Genomic DNA, 15937 nt, shown 5'->3' on the forward strand with positions numbered 1-15937 from the left:
ATTTTTCCCTGAACCCGAGATCCTCTTTCCAAACATTATTCAGCTTTCCAATTGATCAGGATACATACCCCTATGATACTAAGGCCTTTCAGATAGTCCTGACGAGGCTGGGCTTGTGGAACGCAGCCTGCTAGAACCACCTTCTTGTTACCTTCTTGGGCTTTCCTGGAGAAAAGAAAAAAGTGTGTTAACATTTTCAAAACTGATCATTTTCTATTTCAGAATAGCCATATTGCAAAATCATTCCAAAAATCAACTTGTACGTGTCCGAACCTCAGAAACAAAGTGATACAAAAAAAAACCTATATAAAGCTATCAGAATATGGCACATATGGCACAGTTTCTAGGGTATCTAAAATGAGCATTACCATCGTGTACCTTGGACGAAAGCACAAATTTGAAAGCCCAATTAAATTCAGTTAATCTTTATTTGCCACAGTGACAGCAAAGAAGTTGGTCAAGGAAGATGGGACACAGATTTGAAGCAAGATTCAAGAGAAGTCATACGGAATATAAGGTATGTCCTATGCAAACAGGAACCACTAGCTCCAAACATAAGCATTTATTTAATACCAGTCAGAAACGATCAATGATATCACTCTTTCACATTTTTACTAATAAAATTGGACTGAACCTTTTCAAGCTCCAACTGTTTGCCTTTGGTAGATTCTTACGTGAATATTAACTTACCTAATTCCTTAGCTTTGATACTAAAACACTAACATTAAGATTATATACTTAATATCATTCATTTCCTTAGCAATACTTTGAGTCACTTAAATTTAATACTGAACCTTGAAACTACAGAAAGCACTAAACAAAAGTTATTAACTGCATACAAAATGGTACCAAAAATAAACAAAAATGGGATGCAAAACCAGTCTATGTTCAATTAATTTTGAAGATCAACCGTTAACATATTAAACCAATTACTACACTAAACATGCAGAATAATAAAGAAAAGGACTGAACAATTCTAGCAGATTTGATAGGTCTCACATGATATGGGTTGCTCTAAGAGCTGCCTTTCACAGTTGCATGCTAAATCACAACCTCCTGGCAGACTTCTGTCAAACTGGAACCTTGTAAATCTTTTCTTTTCCCTACAATACATAGCTTCCCAAGGTGTTCGCTGTTGTGTTAGAATAGGATAGTCACAGGGTATCTTCGGAATGGTTCTCTTATCCAAAATACACAATTGCTTATAGAATTGTACACTCTTTGGTTTGCTTGAGCTGCCTCCAAGCTGTTTGCATTAAAGAAAGTGATGTTCAACATGCACAACAAGGATGCTGTACTGACTAATATAGAAATCTCCAGCACATGCAAATTTATTGAAGGAAAATAAAAACCTGTCAAGTCCCACAAGCAGTTTCCCTGTTCACTCAGAATTTTCACTTTGTAATGATGAAATGGAGAAATTTGTTTATTACAGCTGATATTAAAGGACAATCTGATTTATCTTTCAAATAACACAGGAATCATAACATTAAAGGAGATCACAGGCCATCCTCCCAAATATCTTGTGCTGGCTACTGCTCTAAGCATGAGGTATTTAGAAGGAACAGATTAAACATCCCATACACAGGCAAGTGTGAAGTAACATGAAAATGCATTATGCTCATTACATCATATCTAATATGAATTCACTAAGTATCTCCATAAAATTTTCAGTCTTCTTTTAGTGGGAATTTCAGGAAGTCTTCAGGCGTTCATCCTACAGAGCCTCATTGGTCCTCTACTTGCTGGCTAAGGTATACAATATACATGCAAATCCTTTCATTTCTTCCTTAATAAAATTGCTATGGATAAAGAATACTTAAGGTTTTTGCAAAATTGCAGTAGAGGCCACCTATTTCTCTATACCCAAGTTAAAAAAAAAAATCTATTTTATGTATTTCCTAAAATTATCACACACTGCCATGTGACACTCCACTAACTCAAAGCATAAAAATCACTACCTACATTGTCTAACAGACTCAACCCAATGCCTAAAGGCAAGACAGTAAGACCAGTCTCCAGCAAACAAAGTACACATCCCTAGGCAATTGTGCATCTGGTATAATCCACTGTGAGCAACAGCCTTCTCCATCTACTTGAAAACCTGCAAGAACTACAGAGGGAAAAGCTTTTATTATAGTCTTTTTATCTGAGAAAAAAAATAAACAAAGTTTCCCTTGACACATTAAATGGCATTTTAATGCTATTTCATGGCTTTAACATTTTGCCAGATCTGTCAGGACTATAACTGGAGCTATGGGAAAAAAGTTAAACTGAATATTCTTCATAATAAGCATTGGCTTCATTTAACTTTAATGTTGTACAGGTCTCTACAGAATAAAGAATTTTCTACACTGAGATTTTTTGCTTTAAAGAGTAATTAAGCAGAAATGTCAGAACTAAATATTCAACCACAGTTAATTTTTATTAGCATCCATAATACAGTGTATAGTCCATGTAACCCACCATAAATGAAAAACCATTGTAAGGAAATTATAATTTTTTGCCTCATTTTTCAAGAAACCACTTCTGAAAATATGCATTACAGTACCACATTGTTACCCGCTTTTATTATTGTTTAATGAGCCCTTCTCAGATTAACAAAAGCCTATAAAAATTATTCTTCAGAAACCTAGTTAGCACAGCAACTGTATTAGAAAAGCTTTTTTCCTTCAAAAACATGAATAGTAATGAGAATAATACCTCATGGAAGCTAATAGTGCCATGAATAAATACATCCTCCTTTATATTTTTCAATTGCTTGACCCTTACCTTGAACTTTCATTTTACTTGTATCAGGACACCTTTTCTCAAAATACACTCCTTACTAAAAATGACTTGCAAGATATACATCTGAATAGAAATTTAATTCAAGCAATTCTCTCTTAAATGAAAGAATTCTTCAAGCTATGTCCTAAGCAATAGGCTGGGGGGGGGGGGGACTCCACACAAAAGGACCATACAAAAATCAGCAGCAAGACCATATACGCTGCATATGTTGCACTTGATGAAATATTTTCAGCATATTCTGCTTTTTACAATACAGCTAGGATGGGAAGAAACTTCTACCTTGCTTATTATGACTTCTATTCATGTTATTAAGAACCTGCCCATACTAGAATATTCTGCTCATAATTTTAGGTAACCATTGTTATATAATTCCTTAAAAAAAGAAAAAGAAAAAGAAAGAAAAAAAAGCTCCAAGAAGACCTGTTCAATAAGACAACAAGGATAAAGAAGTGCAGAAAGAAGATAACAAGAGCAGTCTGCCAGAGGCCACAAAAAGTAAAACTGTGGGGAATACTACTTCCCAGGCTGTAGAAATGATGTGGTATCTGGAGAAAAACAAATGCTACTTGGCTAAAGGTTCAAATGTGTGAAAGATCATCTGACTGCCTCATCTGCTGAATTAATCAGTAGGAATTCACAAGTTTTCATGGAAGTGCAACATCCCTGGAATGAAAAGATGGTGCCTGTATAACATCTGAAATAAATTCCTCCAAATCCATAAAAATCATAGAGATACTTTCTGTTTAAAAAATTACAAACGGTGACATAGTTTGTGGTTTCACGGGCTTGGAGCCATTCCGATGTCTCATTATACACCCGAAGGCTTACTTCCATCATCCCTGTCTGCTGCTATCGCTGCTCCTACCTTTCTCCATCTCCAAGTCTCTTCCTCCTCATTTCTGGCCATCTGGTGTCACTCCTTTGCTACAAGCTCTGCAGCTCACTGGACCCATGGAACCATTGCCCCATTTAACTCACTGATATAGTAGAAAGCTATTCAGCTGAGTTTGGTAGGTTTTTTTGCAATTGTATTGAGTTAATTTAGCTCACAGGAGAGAGGCAGCATTAGAGCCAAAACAACAGTAAAGGGAAAGCTGTTGGGGAGGAAGCAGAAAAACAGGAGACATGAGAACTCCTCGTTTCACCTATGGTGAGTTTGTGTCACATCTCATGAAACCTTTGAGTCAGGTTGCAGTATTCTCAGCAGCACAGCTGAGTAAGTAGTAAGCAGGGTCTAAGAAACTCTCGTACTTGTTACGCTAAGCTAGGGACAGCCCCATAATCAAAGGCATTTGGAAAACCTGAGGAATATTTGTCAATATTATAAACTAGAGAAATGTTATTATTTCTTGGCAGAACTACTTCAATCTGCTTAGGTCTGTCAGCTTCCTTTTAGACTTCCATGGCCCCCATAGGATTACTATGTTTTGCTTGTGAAGCACATGAAGATGTAAAATTCATTTGAGAAGGCTGACACTAATTATTGGAGTTTACAAAATTGCTCTTTAAGAGCCAATCTCGAGCAAAGCAGCCCTCCAATTACCATGCTGCTTCTTCTGAACTTACCTCCCCTGGCAAAAACCATCAGCTTACATGTAAATCCTTTAGGGAAAAATAAGTTACATATTATCCTCCTGACAGAAGCAAGCATGTATTTTTTTTTCCAAAATATTTCAAAAATACACTTAAATGCTTGCTTCAAACTCAAAACTGAGGTTCCAAAGATGTGCTCCAAGCAAAAAAGCATAAAAATATCCATCAACTATGGAGCTTTTCTTCTTTTTAGAAGAGATGAAATGTTAGTTCCGAGAATAATGTCAAGTTTGACTCCAAGACTTGCATGCTATGTACCAAAATACTCTCTAAACTGCTGAGGAGACATAGTAGAGGAAGAAAGACATACTCTTCCTACTCTACCTACTACCTGTCTGTGTGAATAAGCTTTACACTTCCATCTTTCCGACTCCCAAGGGAAATGCATTTGAACACATTAGTCATGCTTCTGTTTTACAAAAGTAAAACAGATGCCTCCAACCTTTTCAGGCAGACCTTTGCTTCTATCACAATCCTCACCGACAGGTCAGCAGCTACTTCTAAACTACAGGGAGGCTTCTCAACACAACTTATTGTATTACCTCTAATCCCTTGCTTTGAACAGAAGCTTGCTTTCATACAGCCACTTGGCCTGCAAGCGAAATGACTGCAGGGCTGTCTGCAAAAGACTGGGAAGTAATCTCATTTTAAACTTTAGACCAAGTCAGATCCATGCTCAAGTTTTACTCAGAACTTCTCTAAGCATAACTTTATGAGCAGCAACAAATGGTGCAACAGCCACTCTTGTGCAGGCATAATTCACACAAATACTGCATTGTAGTAGTAGATGAAGGCCTTTTCAGTGTCTTTCCTTCCCGCAAGGCTTTAAAAGTAACAGTGCCTAGATTTTGTCAAACTTAAAAGTCAGACCAGGATGTTTTCAGGAACAGGATGGGATCAGGGAATAAATCCTAAATCTAATCTTGCCTCTTCTGGTAGTTTTTGTAGCCCCAAGCAAGACTGAATTAACCAACATCACAGGGGGAAGTTCCTTCCACAAGGACAGAGATGTATCAAGATGGCCTTTGGGCAGGCTAGACTAGAACGGATCTAGGCCAGCTGCTGTCCCCTCCAGACTTGACTTGAATTAAGAAAAACTATTTGAATCAATTGTGCCTTAAAAGCAAATTTGCAAAACCATCATTTGTCAGCCTTGCGACAACAACAACTTAATGATTTAAAGAGAAACATGTAATTATTGACAATCTATTTACTAAATTCACCTTGGCTGGTGGCTAACAGATTTTTATGTTGCTAGTTTAAAAGTATACATTTTTTTACTGCAATTTTTTCCATTATTGCTAGGTAGTCAAGATTATATTTTTTCTGTTTGTTTAAAAGTTTGAGGGACCTTGCAACACAACAGAAAATACCAGAAAAGCAGTAACAAATATGGAAACATAAGAATTATGTCCACCTCCACACCCTATATTCTTAACCAAGACAGAAAATCCTGATTTTCTGAAGAAGGGCTGGCAAGGGACTGCTTTAAGAGGAGGTCAGGCTTAGGAAATTTCATCTGGGAAGCTTTGTTTTTAGGTCCTAGCTCCAAAATATGTCCCTATTTCTAGTATCTTTTTATCTCCCTTCAGCGTACAAAAAAAACTAGCAAGAGAATGCCCCTGACTTTGCAGTGGAAGCAGTACGGCAACTGTACCTGAAGCTATTTCTAGGAGTGGCAGGTAAAGTGAAGATGCACAGGGAGAGAAAAATAATTACCTCCGTAGTCAAGAGAAAAACATTCCTCTGGAGTGATTCTAAATGGCAGCATAACCCAGGTGCTTCAGCGCTTCAGCTGAAGGGTTTTTCTCTCCGCTGAGTATAAAGGAGCACACGAAGACTAGTTTCCAGTACAACACGCTAGAACTTAGGGATAATCCCGCACAAGTAGCATCTGTGATATAAACACATGGTAAGGTACATAGATGTTGCTACATCCCTCTGTGCTAGCTATAGCCTTTTAGAATATTAGGCAAGCTGGACCTGGCAATCTGCACAGTGCATATCAGAAAGAAGTCAAATACACCCAACTCCCTTGTTCAAGCAAATCTCCATTGCTTATCAAGTGAACAGTGCAGTCACCCAAGACTTGTCCTACACCATCAAATCTTCACAAGTTAAGCAGATACTTCATTCACAAGTGACCTGTGCAGCTTGTAAAAAATACCTGCTTGAAAAGTTAAAATATAAATTATTTCAGCAACATTTTGCAGCAATTTGGGCTTTTACCTGTTCTTCCTCAGATGGAATAGTAATGTTTTCTTGCTGCTCTGCAAATATTAATTTTTATGGACTTCTTTAAATACATCATTGGTATGATGCACTGTATGCTCCTGAGATCCTTCACTATTTTCTTCCAATGATACAAAAAGTATCAGTAGTGACCGAAAATTTTCTAGGCTACCTTGATCAATGCATTTAGACTATGATCAGAAGTAAGCATACTCCATTCTCCAAGTAAAATATTCATAATTCTTCAGATCCTCACCTACACATTGACATTAAATTACTTGAGATCAAGATTCAAGACAGTACTCAGGCCCATGCCTAATTACTGATTTAAATAAGGTTGTCTTTCTATAGTAGGGCTAAATTAATGATTGTCCACCCAAAATCTTTAATATCCTTCAATAAAATCTGCAGGAAAAAAAAACAACATTATTTAATTCCTTGAACTCTCCTCCAGGCAAACACTAGACATTTAACATCAATCAAGGCACTTCTAAACAGACACACTAGACTGTATCGCTGTTTGTGACCAACACAGATTTATGACCAAGTTTAGTATGTTGGTTGGATCTCTTTGTAATACCTGCAAGTTTAAATGTATCACAAAAAAGGTGTGGGAAGGTAATGCTTTATATAATTAATGTCTTGTTTATAAATGAGATTAGAGAAAGAAGAAATGCTTTATTTTGCTATTACTTTATCTAAAACTACATACACAAGTCTCTAGAAATCTATACCAGCAGACCCTGCAAAACTTCAGACATCCCCCACGCTGGATGCACCTTCCCCCCATCAATCTTTGGTTCTCTGCCGACAGCACGGGTTACTTTAACTTTGATTTCCTTTCAGGCACAGAGTACTAGACATAATAAAGTTCTGCTGATTCAGCCTTGCTAAAAGCAGAAAGCTAATGGTAACCATACCTTCAGTGAAATGCTGCAGGTGGTAAAACCTGCAGTTAGCCTTAAAAGGAAAATTACTGGTTTCTGCCTATCCTTGAAGCCTCATGCTCTTCAGAATATCAGTAATAAAAAAATATTTCACTCTCTCTGTATCTCCAGTTTCACGTTAGTCTTCCTTCAGCAAGGATCTAAAGAAATCAGTGTTGAGATTGTTTTCAGAAGAAGCAGAAACAGTTCAGACCTACAGTAGCAACATTGCCACTTCTCTTTACCTTTTACCACTACTTTCCTCTTTCCCAAATGAAAGCATTTTAACTCTTTCCACCACTTTAAAACAGCAAGTCTTCATTTTCCCCCTTCAAACTTGAGTTGAACTCCTAAACTGTGTTTATTTTTACATATACAGATGGGCTGTCTCAAAACTGGTAGAAGGAAAGCTCCTGTAAATTCACTTGGAAAGGTACATTAAACTTCTGATTCGCAGCTTAAAGAAATGGAAATCAAAATCATTAACTCTCATATAACTCACTTAGATCTTATTCTATTTCTTTGTTCTCTCTATACATTTTCCTGTAGGAACTATAATATTCTATTCTAGTATTTGTGACATCTCTCTCCTTTATGTTTTGTCAACTATCCATTTATTCTACTTTACCAATCCTCCCACTCTTCATCTCTTTCAACCTAAAAGAAATGCAGCACAGAGCACATTATTATTCTAATTAATTTAGCTGTGAAATACAATACTGTCCCTCAGGTTCAAAGTCCAGGCATGCTTCAAGTTACATACACACACAGCCAATGGCTGGAATATAAAACTGTACTGATACAATGGCTAAGAAAAACGGAATTAGTGTTGACTAAAAATGAAATGTCTTGAATTTTTTTTTTCAGAGGTATTGTTCGCTTCTCAGTAGCAGACTACCTAGGAAATTAAGAAAGGATTATCAAGAAAAGAGTTTGAATGTATTTTATATTACTTACAAAGGCAAGTGTACTCATAATATCTTCTAGTACACAAATTGATTGCAAGTATAAAAATACCAAGGACTTCTTCCCACCAACTCATTTTCTCTTGGATACCTTCAGGGTAGCAAAGGAAGAAAATTAACAGACTCAAAGGGGAAAAAAAAATTCTGACCAAAGAGTTTAGTTACCCAGAAGCAGGTAGCTATGACTACTACACAAAAGAGAAGACAAAACTGTTTTCAAGAGCCACTAGATACAATTTTAATAACGTGTGCATAAAAGCTATTAGAAGTTACCTATCTAGTGGAAGGGAGCAGAATTCAATAAAATAATTTTTCAATACAGGAAGCTGCATGTACTTTTAATTTAATGGAAATTCGATGTGTGGAAACACGATGTGTCTAGCTTTTGCCTGGAATTCTGCAGCATGTAAGGAATATAGTAAGCGGCTCCAAAACAGAGAAGCAAACAACGTAGAAGGTAGTAGGAATGAAAAAATAGGTCTGACTCCTAAAATGGGGTTCCTTCACTCCGTCTCGGTCCAAATTTCACTGTATCACATTTTCATTAATCTTCTACCTCTTTTTTTTTTTTTTTGTTATAATTCCTTAAACCCTTCCAGTAAAACCCAGTGAACTTCTAATCTAAGGAGGTTAGGATGGGTTTACTTAATTCCTATTCATCAGAGTAACTGAGCAGTGATAGAAGTAACAAATTACACAGTCCACTGCATCTCACACCTTGTGTTTAACATTTGTTTTATAGAATCAGGGAAACATAGGCTGGGAGGGACTTGCAACAGGGCACCTCGCCCAACTTCCTGCTCAGAGGCAGACTATTGACATCAAATAAAGTCAGCCATGGCTTTTCCTAGCCAAGGCTGGAAAACTTTCAAGGATGCAGATTCCAAAATCTCTGCGTAACTTGTAGTGCTGCACTATCCTCCCAGTGACTTTTCCCCCTATGACCAATACAAACTTCCCAAGCCATAAATTGTGGCTACTGCCACTTCTTGCTTTTTCCACTCCATCAAGAGCAGTTTGGTTCCATAATCCCTGCAATTACCTTTCAGTTGCAATTGCAGCCTACTGTTAGATTATCTATTAGCCTCCTCTTTGCCAGACTCATGCCAGCCTTGATCTTAATAGCCCTCTGATAGGCCTGCTCCAGGCTCCCTGCATCTCTCTCAACTGTTCCCACTCCCCCGAAACCAGGCACAGTAATCCAGGTGCAGACTCATCAGCACCAAGAAAAGAGGAATAACGTCTTCCCTCAATCTCCTCCTGGTCATGTTCCTCCTAACGGTCATGTGCCACCTCCTAAAGCCCAGTAGATGGTTTGCCTTGTTCACAAACGAGCATGTACCACCGCCTTATGTTTCTGTCCATCCCAGGTTCTTTTCAGCAGGCAGCTACTTAACCAACAGACTCATCTCCACAGATTATGAAGCAACATTAATTAACTCTTCATTGAAATTGTTACTTTCTAGTTATTTTATACTGCACTTCATAATGGCAGAGATCCAAACAGTTCTGTGATCTATGCATTATATGTATAAGAAGTATACATTCATTGTATAGAAAATGTGGTTTCTATATTGGTAGAACATCTGTTTCTAAACTCCCACAAACTCATCATAGTTCCTAGCAGCAACAGATTTCTACACTGCTTTAACTGGCTATTTTAGGAGGGCCTTGCATCACACTCTCACACAAATTGAAAAGATATTACCTTTTTATTTTCTTGGAAGACTGAAGCTTGAGTCTGTGATTACATTTACAGATTCAAAAATGTGTAGCTATTTAAGAAGTCAATTCTACTTATAAAGAGAAGTAATACAATTTTCTCTTTTTGTACTCAAGCATTTTTAATCGCATTATCAAAAACAAAACACAAATGAAATTCCCCATTGACTTGCATGAAGATTGCACTTTGCTTTTGCCTATACACAGCTGGAAAAATTCTCAACTCAGTTGCTGTCACTGATGCTTAGGCATGGAAAGGGAGAAGATGTCACTAGAAACCAGGAAGTTTAAAAGTGCATGAAGCAGGGTAAGATGGCTTTAGTGAACTCGCACTGTGAATTGGAACTCTGAAATCAGAGTGGCTGCATCTGCTCAAGTCACTAACAATTCATGCAGTACTCTTGCTGCCTTTCTATTTTAGACTTTTTGATGTATATGATTGGGGAAAACATTAACTGTGACAGGGAGACCCTACAAGCAGCTCTGAGAAATTAGTATCAGTTTAGTCATCTAAATCTTTTTGTACAAAAAGTATTATGCATAGACCTAAAAATCATAACTTTTACTAGAGTAAAAGGAATAATTTCTCTAAACATATTAGTCTTCCTAAGAACGTTTGCTAAAGTAACAATGACATCATTCCATTAGTTTTTGCAATAGATAACGTTCTACAAGTTTAATCTACTATCAGGCATTTTAGAGGAATGTAATCATAAATGCTTAGGCTCTTGCAAGGTCATGTGCACATGTGAAGAGTCAGTACAATTTAAATGATTCATGCAATAAATACTATCTCCTATGTGTTAACGCTAAACGTTTCTAACAAACAGCAATCCAATGTGGCTTGAATTTAAATATAAATATGACAATTCCCAATTTACTCCTAAGTTGTTCTATTTCCTAATTTTTTTTTCAAATTTTCTCAAACTACAATTCTCACAGACGAATGCTACCATCTTTATAGCACCTCTTTAGCTGTACATACATTTAGAAGTAACCTAAGAAATACTCTGTTTTTGAAGAATAAGCAATGTATTTAAGTCTCAGGGCAAGAAAGTGTGCAACAAATAATTAGCAACAGTAACTATGTCTAGTTACTGTGAGCACAGTAAGCCCATATAAAGCTCCACTAAGATTACACAGTTGTATCTCATCTCCCATCATCAGGCATGCCAGGAGAAAGGCCTGTTCTAAGACTGTAATTTAACATGAGACTAATGAATTATTTTTAAAGGTTATTTTGTGGCTCCTATGCAAAATGAACTACGTGCTTTATAGACAAAACTTCTACATCAAAGGATCTCCAACTTTGAAAAACATTATCTTCAGTTCTGCCATTGCTGCCTGCATTTCTAAAAGCTCACGGGGAAATTTCAGCATTTCCTGACAGGTCTCACAACAGAAAATCTCTACATTTTATAATTCTCTTCTCTGATTGCCCCTAAACTACTGTCAGTCCAATAATAATGTGTGATTATATGCTCACTCCTCTAAATTTTGAGAGAAGACATCCAGAAAATAGAGGTGATATTGCTCAATACATGCTTAAATAACTTTCTTAGAAATCCTGCACATCATGACTATCTGTAACCTGTCCATGGATGCGTGACAAGCTCAGTCTCAATCTGGCTTCTGATGAGCCATCATTTACAGCTCTGTACAGAAAACAGAGACAACTCCAGCTGGACATTCCAGGTGGATCCAAAACATTCTTTATAAAACAGATTTGTGCCTCTATTAATGTTCTAGTGAAAAAGGCCTGGGGGTGTTAAAGCTGTCTCCCTGGACTTTAGACACACATTAAAATCACGGAACTGTTGCAACATTCAGGTTTCTCTGCAACATACAAAGAGCCCCAAAATCAACATTCAAATATCTCTAAGCAATATTAATTGCTCAAAGAACATTCCATATGTAACAGCTTCATGTTTTTCAGATAAGAACTCATTCCTATTACTAATTCAATATACATCTCTGCAGGCTTCAGTGCAACTTACACAAGGAAACTATATTAAATAATACAATATTCTCTATTAAGTCCACCTTATGCACCTCAGAATTCTACTGCATTTTATTGTAAACTATCATCCTTTTATGAAACGTTATATAAGAAGTCCACTTGCTCCTACAAGGACTCTCAGACAAACTATGTTCTACAATTCCAAAACACTGAAGGATTTGAGAAGATGGAAGAATTGCTAACTGCACTATTCATGCCTCTGAATTTTGCTCCAAAAGATTTGCGTTCATATTTTTCTTCCAGATTTCCATATGCTCAAGTACACTTTCCAGACTCCAGTGACACTACATGCATAACATGATTTCTTTGAAGTACTATTTCATAACAAACATGACTTCTTTCCTACTATAGCCTATATACAGAGACTCAAAGCATTCAACAGCTAATCCTCACAGCCGTGATTCTGAACAGCCTGCGTACAGCAAGAGCTGTTGGCATCAAGTACAAGTCTGTGCTGATGGACTGCCACTGCATTTTTTACATGTGCTGAAGGGGGTTAGAACTCAAATTTTAACAAAGCTCAAATTGGGGAATTCAGCACCTCACTCTTTGAAGTGCCTTTCAAAATCTGAGCTCCATGGATCAACCTTAGGCATTTCTCTTGCTATCAAACAACAAAGCTCAGATTTCTCCAGTAACTGGGGTGCGGTGAGGAAAGTATTAACCTTGTTTAAGACAATGTAAATCCATATATCTATAGCAAACAGATCTACCTATATCAGCAAAAGGCAGTTTAAAGTTCTTGCGTTAGGGACAATAAATATACATTTAAGTGTATTACGTGTATACTTAATTCCAAAACATGCTACAGAATTACAGAAAAGTCATGCATTGTTATTATTAGGACCTTAACTTGATGAAATTTTAAGGCATCTTAACTATAACTTAACTACAAAGATATAAAACACTAAGGAGATCACATTTTAGATTGTTTGCCTAGTTTTAACCTCTTCCCACAGAGCTACATAGTACTGCAGTGCTCACATGACTTAAAAAAGAATTTTATTTTTTTTTTATTTATTTTTCACCCCATTCTGTGCCCTGATCATGGGTCAACTGAAGGCCATTTCTACCTGCTCTGATGATTTTCAGAATACCCCTGAGTCTTCATGCCTGATGCACTTTCCTTAAAAAATTGTTATAGCTATGTTCTCCCTTCCTACTCCCATAAATGTACTGAAAATTACTCTTACTTTCCACCTCTGTTCACAATATATCTGTTTACTGAATACACACTAACTGTATGACTTCTGACACTCTATTCCACATTCCGAAAAAGCTGTCAAACATTGTTGTGTAAGAGTGCCTTTGAGTGCCTACAACAGGAATTGGGCAGGCTGAGATAAGATTCAACTCACGTAAAGCAAGGTTAGCTTAAAGAGATTTTGTACTATTATACTTATTTTCTAAACAATTTCCCTCTCTATGGATATAGTTTCTTCTAAAATAACACTGAGATAGATAAACTGTGTTTCCACTCAGTTTGTAATGCCTTCAGTATAATAAAATTACAATGACCATAATATAGATACCAAATTGGAAATTTAAAACACCCACAAAAATAAGAAAAATTATTTGCTATGGCAAATTTGACTGTTTTCCACAAACTGTACTTCTGATAACTTCTGCATTACAAAGCAACCTAGAAGAAAAATGTAAGCAGATCACTCTTTTACTATTCAAATATTAACTTTATCAACTTTAAAGCACAAAGACATTTTAAAAAGGAGACATGAGCGGTCTTTACTGTAAATTATAAGATTCGATAAGACCACTCAAATTATAAAAGTGCAGAATAATTTTTTTAAAGTTTGCATATAACATTTTAAAAAGTCAACTCCTTCACTTTTTTTTATATTCTAAACATTTGAACTTGATGTCCGAGTGGGCAACAACACCCTTCATATTTTTAGCTTTAAGCAGCCTACCACCTTACTATAAAAAACTCCAAGTTACAAGCAGTGATCCCATTCTATTTGTATTTCACACTGTTTTAGAGAATTTCATTTATCATATTTAACACTGACCAATAAACCCCAAAATGTTTTCATTTTATTGTGAATATTCTTTGCACGAAAGAAGGCATAACCTTAAAAGAAACTGTACAAGACTCCACCAGTTTTCCCGGAACAGTATTTGCTGTTACTACCAAAAAAAAAGTCATATAGCACTAATTCAGAGAAATTAACACTCGGGCTATGGACTATAGTCCACATGTATTGAGCCATATTCTTCCAAAACAGCCCAAACAACACACGCTTCACTTCCTAATCCTACCACAGAAAGTGCTTTGGGGCTTTGAGAGCATATATTCCATTGCCCACTGCTCTCAGACCGCACAGCTATACTTACTTGTCCTTGTCTAAACACAAGGTCTCATCTGCCGCACGATTACTGGCCAGTAATTCTGAAAGAGCATAAATACGGGCCTGAAAATTATGTTCAGGCCTAAGTAACACGGGATACTTTTTCCATGACTTTTAACAACATTTTCCAATGTGGCCTATAAATTATGTTCCCTTAACTTTTGCCTTATATACTGTTCTCTTTGGGACAAAGAAAGCCTCTTACCAAATTAACGGATTCAATCATCATCCTTTGCTGTTGTTTCTTTTTGTATTAAACCAGTATTAGCATTTTTCTCATGTAATGGAATTTTATCAGCATTCCAAGATTTATTAAAGTTAACATCAGTGAACGATCATCACTGTCCATGGAGTTTAAAAAGCTGGCAGATTTATACATTGCTTTCAGTGTCACTGCAATTGCTAGGATCTGTCTTGTAGTTCTCCTGTACATAATTTCCCCCTTATTATCCAGCACTCCCAGTCATAGACGTTCTCTTAGGAACATTAGCTTCCCTTTGCCAAATATCTACCTGTTACACAACCTTCATTTTGTACTACTCTTTTGCTTTTCCCCCATTTATGTGCAGCCAAAAAAAGGCCTAGCCGAATAAAGGCCTGTGCCAGCATCACCCAATTAGATTATCACTGGCAGACTACCTAAAGAATTGTTCTTACAGAAGTCCCAACTTTACATCTAAATGATCTTGCCAGATCATTTTACCCACAATTTACTTAGCTTTGGCTCTTTTGAAACATCAAACACACAGTCTGCTGAGAAAGTCCATGCTGAAGAGAATCAGCTTCATCATCACTGATCCTTAACAAAGTATCAGTTTCAAATCCATTTATGAATTCATCTTTACCCAATACAGTCACTTCAAAAATAAAGACCATCTCATTTTGGGTGGAAAGATGTTTGTGGTAAAAATACACATCCACTTAAACGCAGTGTTTAAAGTTTCCTGAAAGCCCCTGTTCAGCTAGGGCCCCGGACAAGCAGCCCCAGCGGGTCACAGGGACGACGTGCTGTGCTGTGCAGGAAGGCAACTCGTTACACCAAATTTCCATTCGTCAAGCAAAGCTCACCACCACAGAAGTTGCCCATCTGTTGTGTATAAAAATAGCAAAACCAGCTTGTTTACATTCCTAGTAAAAGCTAATCAACTTGGGGGTGGGGGGAACAGGACAAGCTACATCTCTGTTTACAAGGCGCCTTCCTGGAAGAGTAAAGGAGAAGTTACCATCAACAGCGGCTCCTCCCCAGGGAGAGCAGAGCGAAGGAGGGGAGGAGGCCTTCCCAACACTACTGACAGTTGCCATTGCTTGTTACAGCAAGCACAT

General features: G+C 37.1%; 1 protein-coding gene across 6 annotated transcripts in view; it reads right to left on the reverse strand.

Moving 5' to 3' along the window:
• The window catches only part of CDKAL1 (CDK5 regulatory subunit associated protein 1 like 1), a 450247-nt gene that overhangs the window by 319973 nt on the left and 114337 nt on the right, over window positions 1–15937 (reverse strand). For all 6 annotated transcript variants that reach the window (XM_064506972.1, XM_026112679.2, XM_064506971.1 and 3 more), the window contains one exon: window positions 69–165. In XM_064506972.1, the coding sequence (XP_064363042.1) occupies window positions 69–165 (97 nt within the window). The remainder of the gene's footprint in view (window positions 1–68; window positions 166–15937) is intronic.

This window comes from Dromaius novaehollandiae, chromosome 2 (genome assembly GCF_036370855.1).
Source record: "Dromaius novaehollandiae isolate bDroNov1 chromosome 2, bDroNov1.hap1, whole genome shotgun sequence".
Taxonomy (NCBI): Eukaryota; Metazoa; Chordata; class Aves; order Casuariiformes; family Dromaiidae; genus Dromaius; species Dromaius novaehollandiae.